The sequence below is a fragment of the Sander lucioperca genome, chromosome 16 (genome assembly GCF_008315115.2).
Source record: "Sander lucioperca isolate FBNREF2018 chromosome 16, SLUC_FBN_1.2, whole genome shotgun sequence".
Lineage (NCBI taxonomy): Eukaryota > Metazoa > Chordata > Actinopteri > Perciformes > Percidae > Sander > Sander lucioperca.
Window position 1 is genome coordinate 13470342 of NC_050188.1, and position 19412 is coordinate 13489753.

The window sequence follows — 19412 nt, forward strand, 5'->3', positions numbered from 1 at the left end:
CACACACACACACACACACACACACACACAGTAGGAAAGGGAATGAAAGACACAGATATGTATGAAATGAATAAGGTTTGAAACAGTAATTCATCTTTTACAATTTTACTTGTGCACAAAAACAGGCACTAAGAGGCAAAAGCATATCTAGAATATTCCCCACTTCTCTGCATTTAAAGGCTCCCCTTCTTTTTTTCTATGAGCTACTCTTCCACTTTTTCTGTCTGGATTCCTTTTCCTTATCACACTTTACCTTATCAGTTCTCCATTAGTGTTTTAAAGTGTGCACATCATCTGTTTCAATTGTCTTTAAAAAGGTCAACTCATGGCAATTAAAACCTCTCCCTCATCCACCTCCTGTTCTATCTTCAACCTCTTTCACTCCCATCAACTGTTATTCTTCTCTCTTGTGCTCTCCATTTTAGTCCCACCTCCCAGAGATACAAGGAGACAGAGAGAGAGCCCACAGTCACCATCTCCTCTCCTCCTCCTCCTCCTCCTCTTCTTGCACTCCCTCTCTCAGCTCCCATCTCTTCCAGCACACGCTCACACTCCTTCCCTCTGATGCCGACTGGATGCAGACCGGGGGATTTCCAGCAGCTTCCTGAGTCTGTCCTCCCTCTCCTCCCTCCTCCTCCTCCTCCTTCAACATCCGGAGCTTCTCCTTTTTTCTGCCTCCTCTTTTCTCCTGCTCCTCACCACCAGGATGTGGCACTCGTTGGCTCTGCTCCTCTCTGGATTCTCTGCTTTGATCCACGGTAAGCTTGAGCGCCTCTGTCTCTGTCTTTCTTTTTGTTTTCGGGGATCAGAATTGCAGCAGCAGCACTTTAGTCTCAAAGTGTGATTTTATTGGGAGTTTAATTGGAGTCGGTTTTGTTGATGCTTGATCTGTGAAGTATATGCCGGAATAAATACAATTCAAAGTAAAAAAAAAGACCCCAGGAGAAAAGAAGTGAGAATCTGGCTCACCTGTTTGCTGATTTTTCATAATTCTGTTCTTATTTTTTCTGGATACACATGCTGAGTTGACTTAGGGGTTGAATGCCTCTACATGAGATGTTTAAACAGGCAGATTGATTCTGTGTAGCGAGGCAGATGACAGAAACAGTGTGTAGAAGAATCTGAGCATTCATAGGATTTCATAGCTTTTCTTCCCTCATTCCACAAGACTCTTTCCAAATTTGTGTGCATGACAGGGAATCTTACCCCAACAGAAAACAGGTCACAGATCAATTGAATTGCACATATAGATCGGCTCTTCTTGCCTCCCCCGTTGTGATGTGGACGCGTTACTGCAGCTGAGCTGACAGGGCTCTGAGCAGTAGAAGTGAATTTAAAGGCTGACAGTTGATGACAGAGCTGAGGAGAGTGGGTGAATATTCCCTACAGGCAGAAGTACCAGCAGTGAAACGCTTTTCTGTTTGTTTTCAAGAGGAAGGGTTTGTACTAGAAAGTCCAGCAAAGAGAAGAGGACAGAAAAGGCAAAAGTTTCAGACTATACTGCTGCTGACTGAATTTTTAAAGACGTAAGATTTAAGAAAACATCCAGCTCTGCTGGGGCTTAAACCTGTTATGTTCTTAGCACTAAAGCCCCCTAAACCTTGACATCCCCATATATAAGCTTCAAAGTGAGAGACAAAAGACAATGTCTCACAGTATATATGTATCTGCTTTTCTAGCACTTTATTGAGGTCATATAACACGAGACTGAGCGAAATCTTTGAATCTTTGACCCAATTCTTTACTTGCTTCACTATTGCACTGACTGGAGAAATCCTAGATGATTTGAGCATCATTTTATAATAATTCCCTGTACTTCAGCATGGTATAAATGGTAAATTTAGAAACCTCGGGACCTCAACAAGAATATTAAATAAAATGTAAGAGGATAAAGTTTGACTGTGTTCTGATGGACCACTGATGTACCAGGAAACATAGGAGAAGCTAGTTAGACTACAGCTATTGTAACACAACGTCCTTTACATCCTTTTTTAAATTGGTCTGCACATTTGTGGTTAACAGTACAGTCTGCTTACACTCCCTCCAAGTCCATTCAATGAGTGCACAAATATATTCAACATTTTACGTGTATTTCGTCTGAGCATTTCAAACAAACCTAATTATACAGTACATTAGTGTCAATTATGCCCTGATAAGGTTTCCTGCTATTTCTAATTAGATTACTTTTTGTTTACTGACTGTTCTGCACGCTCTCTCTGAATCTTTCTGGTGTTTGTCAATTTCGGTCTGTATCTTCTGATATTAATGTTAAATATTTAAATCTGACTGAGGAGCTGGACCTAAAAGTCAAGATAACTGTGACTAATGGTGATAAGAAGATCATTTTTAATATCTGCTAATTTCATCATTAAATCCCCTTTCTATCTTTCCTCCATCGTTTTTCTTTTTAGTCTTGTTCTTTGGGTATTTATAGATAAGGGAATTTAAGGTCCTGAGGGCTAAACCTTCTGAATTGATCAGCAACATTTGTTCTTTTTTCAGCATCTGTCCATGCCTGACTATATTTCCACCCCAAAACTCTCATTTGATTCCTTAGTGAAAATTGCGTTGTTGGTTTTCCTCATTTTTATTCACTTCACAGGAAACACACACATAATCATTAGGTGACCTAAACTTTAACATACAGAGGTATTATTAGAGTATGGAGTGTGGCTTGTTTTCACAGATTTGAATGTCATATTTTTCGGCCTCTCCAGTGTCGATGCAGGGTCCTCACCAGAGGACCCTGCTGAAGAACCTCCTGAAGGACTACAACCGGATGGAGCGACCGGTGGGCAACGACTCCCACCCTCTCACCGTTGTCTTCTCCCTCAGTTTGATACAGATCATGGATGTGGTAGGTGTCTACAGATGCAGTTGGTTTCAACCCGATTCTCATTATTCATTGGGCTGTCTAATTTGAAAATATATGATGTTTTTTTCAATATGCGTGATTACGCTTTTTTCTTTGAGAATACAAAGGATTTGCAGCCTCTAGTTTTGTTTTGTTAATGGAAATGAGCCTGAAATTCAATCATCATTTGGTGCCGAGTTAGGCCTTGTATGCCTGAAACTGTGAGCTTATCATTATTATTAATAATAATGGCCATAACAGGAGGCCTTTTTTCCAATATCTGTGAATTTGTAGGTAACATTTTAACCTTGCTAATCTTCAATAAGGATCCAAAATAATCATCTCTTTGCCATGTGATTTACAGAGCAAATGATAAATGTGCTAAAAATGCTTTAAATGTTTTGCAGGATGAGAAGAACCAGGTGCTCACCTCTAACATTTGGCTACGGATGGTAAGGACATAATAATGAATTTGCTGGTATTATATGTTCAGGTGATTTTTATCTGAACTAGATTACATGGTCTTTATCTTGTAAATTACAGTTATGACTTACACTCTCATTCTAAAATTTAGAAGAAAGTGAAGTTGTTTTTCGGAAATAGCTCACCTTTCTGACATTGAATTATTTAATCTATATCTTTGAACTGTTTGAATTCTATTACATCTAAACTGATGGGATTGGAGATAAAGCAGCTTGCCTGTACTGTAGTCCACTGGGATACAGACTGTATCCGTGTCTGTGTGTTTAAGAGTTGGTTCGACCACTATCTCCAATGGAACCAGAGCGAACATCCTGGAGTGAAAAACCTCCGCTTCACCACAGATCAGGTCTGGACACCAGACATCCTGCTCTACAACAGGTAAAACACGCATAAACACCTTAACACACCCCTCATACACACACATTATTATTCCAACAAGTACTGTCACGCTCTCCCCTGTCCTTCCTCAGTGCAGATGACGACTTTGACTCTACCTTTAAGACCAATGTTCTGGTGAACTCCAGTGGCTATGCTGAGTATCTGCCTCCAGGTGAGCCTCTCCTCTTTTATTTTTCATTAATTCAGGCTCTCACTATTCTTTATCCCTTTCCTATTACTTCCTCATCTCCCTCAGGTGCGACAGCAGCATCTCATTCTGCAATCTCTGCATGTCTCTCCTGTTTGTATATTTGACATTAATATTTTATTAGTATAAAAAAAGCATCCCTGGTTACTCACTGGTTACAGATTCACAGCGCTGTGAGTAACACCTATAAATAGGAGACGCTCGCTTCCTCCGTTTCCTGTCTTAACCCAAACGCAAGACCCGTGCAAGTGTGAAAGTAACGGCTCCCCTGGGTTTCCATGGGTCTTTACTTTGTATTTTCTCAGTCACTTCTTTATACACCAGATTACAGCGGGCTGAGATTGAATCCCAAGTGTTAGAGGAGGTTGAGTTGAAATGGCCTTCTGAAGTAAAAGCCGAGGACTGCGAGCTCACAAAGCCACCCTATCAATTCTATTTAGTGCCCATGTTTATTAATAGGCTGATGCTGAATGTAAATACAGCTCCCTAATGCAGTGATTTGAATCAGAGCCAATTAGGGAAAGAATAAAAAGATAGTGCTCTGCTTTGGTAGAATAAGGAGGAGAGGTTTCACACCAAAACATCATGCGAAAAAGAGTAGGGAGAGATGGAGTAAATGGAAAAAGAATAAGCAGCAAAACAGCTTGTTTGACTCCCTCACACAAGCCTGGTTGCAATTCCTGAGGTCTTTTTGGGCTGGTATTGTCGGTAAATAAAAGACAACAGGTCTGTGGGTGGCGGGCATGGAGCAGGAGCTTGACACACGGTAACAAATTTAAAGGCAGAGGATCTTACGTGTCTGCTGCACACCATCATTTGCAGAAAGCCTCTCATAGCTGCAGAGGTAAAGGTGTTATGTTTGGGTTTATTGGTATAACAGGAAATAAGGCGTAACGGGTTTCTAGCTCATATCTTGATTGGATGACATTTGCAAATGGGAAAAAGTTTGTCTCCAGGCCTGTAATGCCTTCGTGGGAAGCGATTTTCAGAATGATGCGTGAGAGAGGGAGAGATTATTCTAAGCTGCAAAAAATTCCAGGTGTCGTGTTTGTGAGCGTTGCTTCAAGGTTACTGGATATCTGTGAGAGGCAGGGTACAAAAATATACTGTTCATGAAGGTGTGTAGTTCAGTGAACTGCAAAGGAAGACAGAACTTTTATCTGATCAGCATAATTTAAGGTTTAGTGTCTCAGAAGTTCATAACGGGAGTAATTATAAAGACATCATCCCCATGAAGCAATGGCAATAACTTGGTGTTAGTAACTGGATTTGAAAGAGCCAGTAGGTGTGTATAAAAAGAAGAATTTATAGCTACTACTTAATTTGATGTCATTTTTGTGATCCTCTGCTTTGAAACTAGCCTTCAACCTGCTAACCTCCGTTCTCCAAACTCGGCTTGCATTCCACTCTGAAGGCTGATTTGCATGTCGGCAGCCTCATAATGAATGTCTTTGAGAGCTGTAAGGCTTCATTGGCATTTTGGTTCTGTGTGCATTTGAACGTCTCAACAAGGCTTGATTCGTTTATTTCAGTAATAACTTAAGGGTTGGAGTTTTCCAGCGACCACTGCAAGGATCTTTGTGATTCTTCGTTTGGGGGTGGACACCAGTGTGCAAGTGTATTTTTATGATTTTGTGCTTGTGTGTGCCTATGCATATGCATGCGAGTGCATGGCAGTGCATTTATTTTGCATAATAAAAGCGGTAATCTGATTAGGGCACGGTACACAATCTCATTTTTCAGTGTCACTGTGGTTGTTTCCTTCTATGGCAGAGGTTTAGCTAACAGCTGTGTGTGCAGACAGAGTGCAGAAATAACGTTTGTTCGCAGAGCAGAATATCTAAAACCTACAGGTGACAATTCTGCTGCCAAGTTTTTTTTATACACATTTCTTTGATGGGAGGTTGTTTCTCATCTAGTCTTTGCTTTCACTTCTCCAGCCTCAATCTCAATTTCAAAATAGTAAACTCTCTATAGACTTGCACAGTGTTAATAAAAAAACCTATTGCAGTGTGCACTCTTGTGATGCAGCAAATTCCACACCATTGCTATATAAAAATGTAAGGCGGTGGTTGAGTTCAGAACTCAGTCCTTGGAGCTGGGTAGATATGAAATAAATGAATGATTATTTTTGACAAGCGAGTTGATATTCAGGATAGGTTTTCTGCACAACACAAGCGGTCCTCCTGGTAATCTTTCCCTTGTCACCTCTGTACAGGAAACTGCAGGGGTCAATGTTGTTATTTAGTCAATTGATTGCGGAGCTTTAACCCTCTGCCTCCTGTTCTTTTGTCTTTTTCTCAGGAATCTTTATGAGCACATGCAACGTGGATGTTCGCTGGTTCCCTTTTGACATCCAGAAGTGTGAGCTGAAGTTCGGCTCTTGGACGTACGATGGCTGGCTGCTGGACCTCCAGATGAACGATGCTGACATCTCAGCCTACATGCCCAATGGAGAGTGGGACTTAGTTGGTGAGTAAGGTGAAACCTTTGCATTGTATCTTCAAAAACATCCAGTTGCAGAGCAATAGAGTCACTTTCTCTCTGTCCCTGTTCTTCCAGGAGTTCCCGGCAGCAGAAACGAGGCTTTCTACGACTGTTGTAAGGAGCCTTACCCGGATGTGACATTTGTTGTGACAATACGGCGGCGGACGCTCTACTATGCACTGAACCTGCTCATCCCCTGCGTGTTGCTGTCTTCGATGACCCTGCTCATCTTTGTGCTGCCAGCTGACTCTGGGGAGAAGATCTCACTGGGTGAGTGGATCAAAAAGAGCAATGATTGAGGAAATACATAGACAAAAGTCAGTTGTAATGGGGCAAAAGGACACAAGATATGGGAATAGAGGGCTTGTTAGTTTTACATCTCGGTTTTAAATTTGGGGAACGCGCAAACGACGAGGTGCAGATCTGTGTGAACTTCAATGTGAGTCCATCACAATTACAAACATGTTGCGCATTGTTTTCATCTATCTTGCCGTCATTATGGTGGTGTCTGAGGTTGTTTCCACGCTCCATATATTTAATCTTAAAGGTACCCTGTGGAGTTTTTGACCAATAGCAGCACTATGCATTTTAAAAAATTGGTCCCTGTTTTGTTTGCTCTCATGTATAAGCACGAGGATGCACCAAACAAATTTGTACAACACGTAAGTGATGCGATACACATTCCTGCCAATGGTACCACACTATTCCACACTGATCTACATGTGGCGGTAAAGTGCCAACAAAGGCAGAAAAGACTGCAAGCTAGTAAACATGGACATAAACAATGCAAGATCAAACTTTTCCAAAAATCTACTTTGCAAATGTTTTATGAGTAAGGATGGATATGCATTCACGCAACACAATTTTCTGTATCCAATTAGAAATATGGTATTCTGTAAACATGAAAACAACCTTAGACAGAAGTTTGGTGAGGGGAATAAAATATGATGTACAGGAGAAGAGATGTGCAGCGTGTTTAATGTTGATAGATTTACATCAACGACCAGCTAGAAAATCTACGTTCCCTCAACATCCAACCTACCAATAAAGTGTCCATGACCAAATCAAATCTCTTTCTCAACTTGGGTGCTCTCATGCTCCAAGGTGCGAATGTAAAGGTATATACAGCATGACTGTGTAAAACTGAGCATTCACAACAAGAAAAGAAAAACAAGAAACAAGTAGAAAAGTTTTCAACAAGAAAACGCTAGAATAAAGGCAAAAAAATGACGCAGTTGCGCTGAAGACAACAGTATGGGGCGGGATGAAAGAGGCAAAGGCAGAGAGGGTGGAGCTGAGAGAGGAGAGGGATTACAGGATGAAATAGAAAGATGAGAAATGCAAGGAAGAACGGAGACGGATGGCTGTGGGGAGGTAGCGAAAAGGAAACGCAGACAGAGAAGAATTTGAAAAGAATGAGACAGGATGGCACAAAAGAGAGAGGGAGGACTGATGAGGAGGGAAAGGTGGGAGACAACCAAATCACACTAAAATAGACTAGAAAAGAGAGACAGAGGAAGCAGTGGCACCAGCTGCAAAAACATTTAAATTTCTGTTTCAACCTGTTGAGAGCACAAGATGGATAATGTTCACCTCATCAGACACCAAAATAGACTCTAGACTATCTGACCTTTCTGACAAGGGCTGAAAGGTTAAATCGTTTTTTGTATGCTCTTCGAAATTAAAATGGCATTTCTCACTTTTTTCTGACATCTTATAGTAAAAAAGAATCAATTAATTAATCGAGAAAGAAAATCTGATTAATTGACTAAAAATAAGCCGTATTTCTGACATCACATTACTGCACTGGCTTTGTACCAGTCAGATCAATCACCAAACACACCAAAACAATATTAACAATAAAAAATAGATAAATGCTTATGCTTTTTCGTAAATACTATTTGACTCCTGACTGAGTGGGAGGAAACTCAGAGGGAAGCCACGGCAGCATTGTCAAAGCATGCTTTTAACCTCAATACAGGATGCATTACGCAGCATTTCTTGACAGAAAATAATGCCAAGCCTTACACACATGGCCAATTAACCTATTGATGTAATTAAGGCTAGTGAATTGATTAGGGGGAGAGAGCTTACACACTGCCTTCCAGGAAAATACTCTGTCACTCCGCTTGATGGAGGAGACACAGGGACCAAGTGGCTGGGCCTCCTGAGAGGTGCATGCTTTTAAAAAGAATAAGTGTTGTTTCTGAGAAAGAAAGTAACATAAAACAAGAATTTTAATTTTCTTAATATCCTTTAAGGGGATTCATATTTTATCTCCCGGCATCAGAGTTTAATTGAATGCTTCTGTATGGGGACAGTTATGCCAACAAAGCACTCCTTAAATTCTGTCTGTTGGAGAAGTGAGACAGATAGTGTGGAGGTGGATAAATGGAGATGGAGATGAGTTTCAGTGCAGGAGCGCGTGAGGTGTGTGTTCACATGCACACAGGCGATTTTGGATAATTTAATAAAAATGCCTTTTTGATGTAGAGGTACAGAATGTCAAAAAGTAATTCACTGTTTGAGCATTAGCCGGTCATTTACATAAATCGAATGTGATCTCATCCAGAGTGTGACCATTTATCAAAATACCAAAAACACATTAATGTAGTTTCTCCCAAGAAAGTACCTCTACTCATCTATCTATCTATCTATCTATCTATCTATCTATCTATCTATCTATCTATCTGCAGGTATCACCGTCTTGCTGTCTCTAACTGTTTTCATGTTGCTGGTCGCAGAGATCATGCCAGCCACATCGGACTCTGTCCCTCTTATAGGTATGTGACAGAGAGTGTTTGTGTGTTTTTATGTTTTCACGAGTGGTTCACATGGTGCTTAATGAGCAAGTTGTTTACAGTAACTGGACTTATGACATCCAATTAAAACCCATTGCTACAACAATTAATGATTGTCAATATGAAATCAACATTTACTTATTAGAAATACTGCAAGCTTCAATCTGAAAGTGACAATTAATATTTGAGTGTCAGTAGTAATTTCCAGTGGTGTACAGTAAGAACTAGCTTCTGGTTGAGCTCTGGTAGTTGTTGTGTGTTGGCATGATAACGTGCTAATTACCCCTAAACACAAAGTACAGCTGAGGCGGATTGAATGTCATCGGTAATGTAATTAGTTTTGTAGCTTTTATAAATCATAAATATAAATCATAAACCAAAATACTGGATGAATTGATGAGACTTTGACCTGATGATGGTTCTAAATGAAAAGTACCAAAGTTATTACAATTTCATCCTGAGGGGGACTTGAATGGCAATTGTTGCTGACAGAAAAAGTCAGGGGATCATTAAAGTCAGTAGGATTCATCTGTTAGGGATCATGAATGTCTGTACAACATTTCATGGCAATTCATCCAATAGCTGTTGAGATATTTCATTCTGAACTGGCCAACATTGTCATTCATTGATGATAGCCTGCTGGCATGGCTAAAAATTCCAGGTATCACAGAGGTCTTTACAATCTGTCCAGGATATCACACCCTCTGTCCCAAGACTCTCATCTTTGAATGAGTAAAAACTACACAAAATAAAGAAAAACAAACACAATTACAACATATTACTACATAGTGGTACTGGAGAAAAAAAACCCCATAAGAAATAACTTTAGCCATCTGCTCACCTTAAAATTTGATTGGCTAAATTGATTGCGGGCACACTGCTGAATATTATATTTCGTGAGCTAAGATTGCAGCCAGAGACAGATGAATGGCCATCTTTGCCTGAAGACACAAATCCTGGTCATTAAAAACTTTAGAAAAAAAAAGTAGAGTCATAATCACCAGAGTGCTGCTTTCAGCGTAATTCTTTCAATTAAAAATAACTACCTTGATGCAGTCATAATCTGTTTGTTGATTTTACAAAAACAATGCTACTAGCAGGCATTAATGTGGGTAGAAGGTCCCAGTTTGGCATGAAGATATTTAACAAAGGTGTGTTCATTTTGAATAAAACAGGAAAGAAACTGAACACGAACATGTGTTTTTATGATAACCGTGTAGCTTTTGTCTTTGTTTTTTTTTCCCAATAAAGAGAACTTTATTGATCTGTGTGCCAAACCAGAACCTGCTATGGCCAATGCGGCTGTCGATAGGCCAGTATGAAAATTAAAGTGTGTAAAATTACTCAAAATTGAAATATAACACTGTTCCATTCTCTACTCCGCCCAGGTCAGTACTTTGCCAGTATAATGATCATCGTTGGGATGTCAGTCATTGCCACAGTGGTGGTTCTGCAGTATCATCACCATGATCCAAATGGAGGAAACATGCCAAAATGGGTAAGGCTGAGCTCAAACTCTTCAGCATAAGCTGCAGTGCATTATCAGTTATATACATCATGCTTTCCAACTTGTTAAATCCTGTAAATGGTTGGTCTCCCTATTTCAGATTATACATTCTTATTATTACATAATCTCTATTTCACATCATCATTTGTATCATGCTCTGCCATTTTTAGTAACATTTCATCCATCTGTCAGTGCTACCTGTGCTCCTCTGCCAGTTTCCTTTCTCTTTTTATTCTCCGACTTCCTCGGCTATGACTCATCCGGCAGTGTCAGTTTGCCTGAGCGTGTTCATCAAATGCCTCGCCACAGACTTCAACAGCAGTGTGTTTCAAAGCGCTCTGGATATGTAGGCGGATTCAATTTGACTCATTCCTTCTTATTTTTTCTGCCTTCTGTTTAATTCTTAAAAAATGCATGAAGTTCTTTTACAAAAGTTTTGTTCGAATGTGAACATATCAAAAATGTGAAATATGGGGAAAAAGTTAAAATAAAGACATTTTAAGAGAACGGCTGGTCTTGCCAAACAAGAACATTTTCTGTAATATTAATTAACAAATGAAATATAGGATGGCATTGTTTGGCATTTTAAAAATGGACAGGTCTACATTTATCGATATATATGTACAAATAGCTTGGTTGCATGAGATGCAGAAGCCGCATATATCGACATATTGAAGGACGTTCTGTTGATGAATGGCCTGTTCAGACAGTACGACGGCCAATTAACAAGCTAATGGATGCGGTTCAGATGAGTGTATCGAACCAGCACAGTTCATAATTGCAGCCCAGACAAAAACAACATCAACAGCAGCAGCAACAGGGACTGTTACCTGGCCAGTAAACACACTCGGTGGAGACTAATTGAGCCGTCATCTGGACATTAGCTTCTCATTAGATGCCAAACACCCATCTGGATGCTGTTAGGCCAATATGCCCTTTCAGGGGACATGTAGTCTCTTTCCAAGGGAGTTTTGTTTTTATATGTTGTGGAAGAGTGAAGAGTAGAGGAACAAGAGTAGAATAGAACAAGCTTTAATGTCGTACTAACTTGCGAGCAGTCAATCTCTCTGTCTTAATGCTGCAGTTTACTGAGACATTATTGGAGGCTCATTACACTGTAATCTGCAAGTCAATCTCAATAACTCCACAATTTTAAATGGAATGCTATCTTTGTTAGTATCCTCTCTGTTGGAAAATACAGTTAAAGCTAAAACACTTCTTTGCCTCAGGCTTTTTAACTAGGTGTCCCTGGCGAGGATCTCTTCTACTTATACAAGTGCAGCTGCATTTTGAAACAAGATGCAAGGTTGGAAACAGCACCAACATCAATCCATGACAAATGAGGCTATTCACCCATCTTAACTGGTGTTATGTGAAGGTCAAGATGTGTAGGTGGTTTTCAATGCTTGACAGCTTTCTTATTATTTTCTTTTTTGATTCCTTGTATGCTTTATTGCTCTTTCGGTCTGCTACTTCCTATCCTCCACTCTCATCTTTACATATCTCAGTGTCTCTCTTTTTCTCTCTACAGGTGCAGCTCGTCTTGCTGCAGTGGGTAGCATGGTTCTTGCGTATGAAGCGGCCAGGAGAGAATGACGACCCGGAGCGACCCCCGTGTGCCCCCCACTTGCGGCGCTGCTCCTCGGGCTCCCATAGCGGGAGCATCCCAAACCCTCCGGACCCCACCCTCCATCCGTTGCACCCACAGAACCTGGCTCCTCTCCAAACAGGGCCCCTCCACGCGGGGCATCCTCACCTCCACGCCCAGTCCAGCGCTAACAACAACGGGAACCTTCTTTACATGGGCTACCAGAGCATGGAGGACCCTTCAATGCTCTCAGAGCCTCTCCAGAGGAATAACATCTCCACAGGGCCTCCACGGGTAGCAGGAAGCCCACCTCCGCACCTCCCATCTCAGTTCTGCAGCTCCCCACCACCTCCTACCCCCAATATGGATACTGTAGGCTGCCCCAGCACTGTCTCCAGTGGTGGGGGCTTTGGAGGTGGACCCGGAGGGCTTGGAGGGTGCTCAACTGCGGGGATAGGAGACCCCCAGCTTCAGGCCATCTTGGAGGAGGTGCGTTACATGGCAGACCGTTTCCGGGAGCAGGACGAGGCCGAGAGTATGGCCGACCAGTGGAAATTTGCAGGCGCTGTAATCGATCGTCTGTGTCTAGTGGCTTTCAGCGTTTTCAACATCATATGCACCATCTCTATCCTTATGTCTGCCCCCAACTTTGTGGAGGCTGTTTCAAAGGACTTCGTTTAAAAGCAAAGAGGCAAAAAGAGGAGGAGAAGAGTGAAGGAAAGGATGAGGGGAATTAAATATAGGATGAAGGATGGAGTAGGACCGGGTCCAAGGAAACACAATTTCCAGCGGACTGTAGGCTCTGTGATTTGTGATTGGAAATAGAAACAAAAACACAAATGGTTTTCTTTGCAATACATTTTGTTTTGTAACTGAAATATAAGAAAACAGATGAGGAAGGGGGCGCAGAGTGAATTTAAAATGAGATTAGGGTGAGCAGGGTGCTTTATCAGATTCTTAACAAGGTGAAATGGATTCTTGTGGTTAATTCAAAGACTTTCCTCCCAAAACTAGGGGAGTCAGAAAGAGAAAAAGAAAGAGATTTTCAGTCTAATGCAACCTCAAGTAAGAAAGCTCTTAAAGCAAGGAAGAGATTGAGATAGTAAGATGGGAAAAGAGACATATATAAGATAGATAGACACAGATAGATAAGACAGACATTTGGCTGTTTTATTTTCTTGAGGAGAAAAGACAGTCCTTCACTCCCACATGTTGAGAACGGACTACATCATTTAAAGTGATGTGAGGAGAGGGCAGGGAAAGGAGAAAGAGACTTTTTAAAGACAACAAAGAGCGGCAGTGAAAGGATGAGACTTTATCCCTTGTGACATTGGCAGAGTTAGGTGGAGTAAGCAGCTTGATGCTCAGATATACAAAAGTGGACCGCAGATCAGGAAGTGGAGAGGAACAGAAGAGGATCTCATTTATTATTTGATCACATCCATCTAATGAGCGTCAAATTAAAAGACCTTGGATAATCGTTAAGACTAATAAGCTTTAAAAAGATGAAGTACCCTCTGTGCTCGCAAACCACTTTAAATGTCCAAGGTCTTATCTCTTTGAGACGATTGCCAATCTGCAACAATCAGCAGAGATCAAAAGCTCCTCAGCAGCGGGCACAGTGTGCAGTGCTTATCACGACCGGGATACTGAATTAACTGGTCATCAGCGACACAATGGCCAGTAGCTGCACCACAGTGGAGGCTTGAGCCAATAATAACTCATGAAGCAGTTACCTAACTGTATCTGGCAGGTCCTAATAGACCAACGGATTTCATATTAAAGGTTTAATAACTGAAATGGGAGGTCAGGTCTTCAAAAGAACATGAGAGGCACAAAAAAGGGAGAAGGGGGAAAATATCATTAAAAATCCCCAAACTTATATGGAGAAGCAACATCCCATCAAATTTATGTCAGATCCCTTTAGGGATTTATAGCTTCATGAGGGTTTTCACATCTTTCTAAAATGAAAGATGAGATTTTAATGGAGCTGTATTTTCATGAATTTGGATCCAGTTGAAAAAAAGTGATGATTTAAAAGGTTTAAATTCAAAGTACAGCCTTCAGCTACAGAGCATTTGTCAAAAATGGTAACCAATAAACAAAAATTGTCTTTAATTAGTTTGGGTTTGAGGGAATTTGACTTTATTGTGTTTCTGCTAGCTGTGTGAATGTGTGTTGAATGCAAGGTTAGCCTAGCTTAGCTCAATTCATGGATGTTTAAATGGGTTCAAATGTTTTCCAAGGATGGCTGTCAAGTTGTAATATGCAATTAACAATTTTGTACTTACTTTGGCTGTGGTCAAAATCATTTCCGTTTTACTATATAAAGTTCCTTAACACTAACCCACAGTAGAATGTCTGTGGCATGTAACTAGTGGCACTATTAGAAAGGGAATAGTGAAAGAGTTAATAAGTGAGTGATTTTGGACACAGCCCAAGGTTATAAGAAAAAAATGAGTCATTCAAAATGGCTAGATCAACAGAAATCCACCAAAAAGTGTACAATTCCTGTACAATTCAGCACAGGTAATTGCTGAGTCTCTCATTGCTTAACTGATTCCGAGATACTGTCACATTCTTTTCAATATTAGTTTTCATGTGGATACAGTTATTGTGCACAGCCACTGATACCAAATGTAGGAATGTAAGGAAAAATAGTTCCAACTATAAAAAAAATCTGTATTTGTGAAAACACAGCAGTTTACTGCATTATGCACATATAGGTGCCCAGCCTACATACTGTAGCCCACACACATAACACTACTGGTAAAAACAAATGTTTCAGCATTAAACACTTTGCATTTGAGTGGCAGATACCCGTGAATTAAGCAAAGCAAGCTGAGCTCACTATTCGACCATACATTCAAACTATAAACCGAGACATAAAGAAGTTATCCCTCAGTTTGAGTGTAGTTGGAGAAATTCCTCAAAAACCCTTCAAAGGATAAGAAGTTACTCTATTTTTTTTATAATGTCAATAAATCCCATGAAAAAAACCAAATCCTACAATACGTTTCTTCTGTATCTTAATACTTTCCCACACTAGCTAAGTTTCCATTCACTTGTCAATCGAATGATCTGAAGTTCGGTAAAAAAAAAACTCATGCGAATAAAGCCGGTGAAAGTGTTTCCATCCAACGGCTTTAAAGCGCATAAAAACCTGTGCGTAATGACGTCACATGCTGTTTTGCGGTCAAATTGGTATATCAAATTAATATGAGACATTTTATGGTGTTACCATTCATTTTCGCACTGAATCGCACAACATTCAAGCAAACGTGCTAACAAAGTTTTGCTAGACAAAATAGATTGCGCCGTCTACCTACATATTAGTATATTAATTGCAGAAGTTGTAATAGTGCTTATGTTCCAGCTGATAGCGACATATCAAGCTATAATAAGAAAACAACGACACTATCAACACATTGCTATGATGATGCAGATGCACGTCAATGCCCGACGACAACGGAGGCGGCCTGTGGTGTGGGTGCGAGAGCGCTCCAAACAGTTCTGGAAGATTGTGGTGTGGTGTCTTAAATAGTAATGCTGTGATGCTGTATGAAGAGGAATCCGCCGACACTGTTCTTGATTATAAAAAGGTTTATTACAAGCAAAGATTCAGCATCAATTTTACAAACTCCTGCAGAGAGCTTGGAGAACGACCAACCCGAATTCTTCCAAAAAGTCGTTCTGCCGTTCTGCTGTTAACACAGGGTATATATTCTATGCATTGTATGACCTAAAGTGGGAGGGTGTATGTGTGTTCCTGGGGCCCCTCTGCTAATGTAATCAACCTCATAGCATAATCTTGTAACAAACATGTTCCCATACACTGTTGAACATAGGTTTCCTGTAGGCCTCTCCAAGGTCATTAGTTGACTGTGCCTAAACTGGTTATTCGCCATAGAATGACAGAATACACATTTACCAGGACGTATACTTATCAGGACCCCTTTCCTGTCATTGTTCCAGACCCAGCATCTGCATCCTCTCTTATAGACAGGGCCCCAACTCTCTCACCATAACCTCAATAACATAGTACAATATGGAATACATTTAAATTGAATATATGTAGGCATAATTAAACATAAGTCAAAGTTATAAATCATCAGATACAACAGTGGTTTAGAGACACTTCATGGAAACCGTTTGGTTGAAGCATTTTCGGATTTGACCTGTTGTGTAATTTTACTGGCCCATCCCTTGACCCAGATAAGCCATGGCCCTCCAGTTCCAACCGAGAATCGTATCGCCATTGCGCGCTACAAACTGGCTACATGCGCAGAGTACAGAGGGGTAGGCGAAACGTTTGGGTCAGCAAGACCACTGTGTGTTTACGCCATGTGCAATGCCATACGAACGAGGATGATGCAAAGGTATAACTACCTGGACTGGATAAGGCGCATGAGATCTCGCTGCGTAACTATAGAGGCGTAATAGACGGGACTCACGTCCCGATTAGACCCCCTGCTGAAGGCTGCAGGGATTTTGTCAATAGAAAGGGCTGGCTATCAATCGTATTCCTACAGGCTGTAGTAGACGATCGTTGCATGATAAGGGACATTTGCGTCGGCACTCCCGACAGTGCGCATTGGGCGCGCGGTCAGGTGCGTCTGTTTAACCATAAAATAACCTTAAACGTAATCGCAATTCATTATTTATTCGGCAAATAACATTTCCATCAGCGTTTATCGCATAAGCTGTATATCAATCAAGAGAAAATCCGATGAGACCGAACGTAGCCTATAAACTTTGAGTCGATATCCATGGAATTCAATCGAATTGTACTGTTTCCATAAGGAATTTTTTATTCAATATCACTTAATTTGCATAAAAACGTGTGGATGTAAACATATGGCACACAGACTCATGCCCATTTGTTCCTAATGAAGACTTCTTAAAAACAGTTGACAAACATATAAGTCATTTTCTAAAACAGCTGGGCACTGTAGTTTTTATCAAACATTAGTCAAACAAGAGTAAATAGTGCATTGGTTGGGGACTATTTTCAGTTGCGGGATTAATACACATTTGGTGCTCCAGTGAGTATTTACGCCAGCAGGGCGGCGTTTGTAGGATTGATTTTAAATAAACACAAGTGCCAATTTTTATTGTGGTGAAGGAACATTTTACCCAGTACAGAAATGTGTTTTTTTTAAACAATGGAGGTCTATGGCACAGAAGAACAAGCTATATCAGGCTTTGGCTACACAGACAACACTTGTTTAATGTGTTGTTGGTTTTGGTATTTTACTGGGATTTGATGATAATAAGAAAAATATATAATTTTGCCAGCCTGATCCTTATAGGAAATCTATCAATGTTTGCTTTAAATCCAATAGGACAAAATATGTTTACTACATTCCTGACCTATACCCTTCTTGACCACTGTCTCTAGTGGCTATACACATGTATTATCTCACTGTGAATTGCTATAGAGTGTAGAGACAGTTGTACAAATAATTTATCTCTATACCTCTCTTCATCTTCTGTCTCCTCTCTCTTTCTCTCTAAAGTCAAGTCTCCTAGCAGGCGGAAAGTAAACTTCCTGCCGGGAGGTTTGTAGAAGGATGTTCTCCTTCCAGCACATAGTGACACCTAAACACTCACATCTGTACAGAGCATTTCTCATCCTGAAAATAAAGGATTCTTTTTTCTACCACCTTTGGTCTGCTCCCTATCTCTCTGTGTTGAGAGTGGCTGGCCCGACACCCAAAAAGAAGAGAAAAAATGACAGAGAGAGGGGATAAGAGGGGGAGAGAAAGTGCTGACGCACAGTGAGAGCTGGACAGGGCCTTAATTGATCACTCGTTCAGAAAGGAGAGAAGACGGGGGGCGGGGGGTGAGATGGGAGGAAGAGGAGGGGAGGGTTAATGGAGGAAAGAGGGGGGCATATGGGGTAATTCATCAAATTTATGAGGGACAGAGGCCAGGGAGATGGGTGCTCAGACAAGCATAACTCAGTCACAGACATCAAATGAAAGGCCACTGCAGTATATCACACCACAAAGGAAAATATATACTACAGAAATAAACAGAAATTAGAGACATATTTTCATGCAACTATGTGTCAATCAAGCATAGGGAATAAGTGTGGCCCTCACTGTGTCACTCAGTCAGTGTGCCAGACTGAGTAAAGAGTCAGGGGTGTATTTATAGTAGTGTTCTGGTCCTTATTCAGCGCAGCCAAGGCCCCCTGTTTGACAGGCTGAGTCTCTTTCTCTCTGAGGTCGAAAAATGTGCAGCGCTAGCAATCTAGCAGCACTTAGATTTACTGTGTTCACTCAGATGGAATGAAAGAAGAGAGAGAACGTGTGTGAAGATTGTGTGTGTGTGTCCATGGGAAAGATGAGCCTCAGGGTTTGCGTATGTGTAGAATCAATCAGCTGTTGTTGTTTTTTTCTCCCCACAATTCTGATTCAATAAGAGCACGCTGACCTAGAGCTTTCTCCCAGGCCTCAGCTATTTTACCAGATGGGTAATTTAACTGAACCTCACTGGAGGCACATTAGGCCTCACATGGCTCTATAACTGTGTAAATGGGGTGGTGAAATGTAAGATAAAAATATGCAATCACTGCAAAGCATACAAATGACCCAGAAAGAAGCCTATGAATTAACCTTAAAAAAGACAGTAGCACTTTACTTGAAGGGATCTACATAAGAGTGACATGACACCCTAACTCTAACCCTAACCATAACTTGTCATGACAAAAACCAAAGCGTTATGTCATAAACATTTATGACTTGTTTATAATGTTCATGACAGTGTCATGTCACTCTTAGGTACCTTCAAGTAAAGTGTAACCAAAAAGACTGAAGACAGACAGAGATATTATACGAGGTTATTGGATGAAAACACGTTAATTCAAAATCTACATTCAACATTTGCACAACACACTAATTTCATTCATGTTGAAACACACATTTAAATGCTAACATCCATGTGCATGCACACCTGTTCTCTCTTAGGGTCCCAGTGTGCTCTGCTGCATGAAAGCTCCCCGACATCTTGCGGCTGAGGCCGATCAATGCCTTTTAATTACCAAGGTCCCAAAGCGCTGGTCGATACAGCTGACGAGAAGCAGAGAGAGAGAGAAAAAG

General features: G+C 40.8%; 1 protein-coding gene across 1 annotated transcript; it reads left to right on the top strand.

The window, feature by feature from the left end:
* The first annotated feature begins 450 nt into the window (after positions 1-450).
* chrna11 (cholinergic receptor, nicotinic, alpha 11) lies at positions 451-14771 on the top strand. The gene is made up of 10 exons (XM_031296036.2): positions 451-758; positions 2718-2857; positions 3262-3306; positions 3606-3715; positions 3808-3887; positions 6228-6395; positions 6486-6680; positions 9107-9193; positions 10600-10709; positions 12250-14771. The coding sequence occupies exons 1-10, from the start codon at positions 707-709 to the stop codon at positions 12985-12987; spliced, it is 1725 nt and encodes a 574-aa protein (XP_031151896.1). The 5' UTR covers positions 451-706; the 3' UTR covers positions 12988-14771.
* Positions 14772-19412: the final 4641 nt, after the last annotated feature.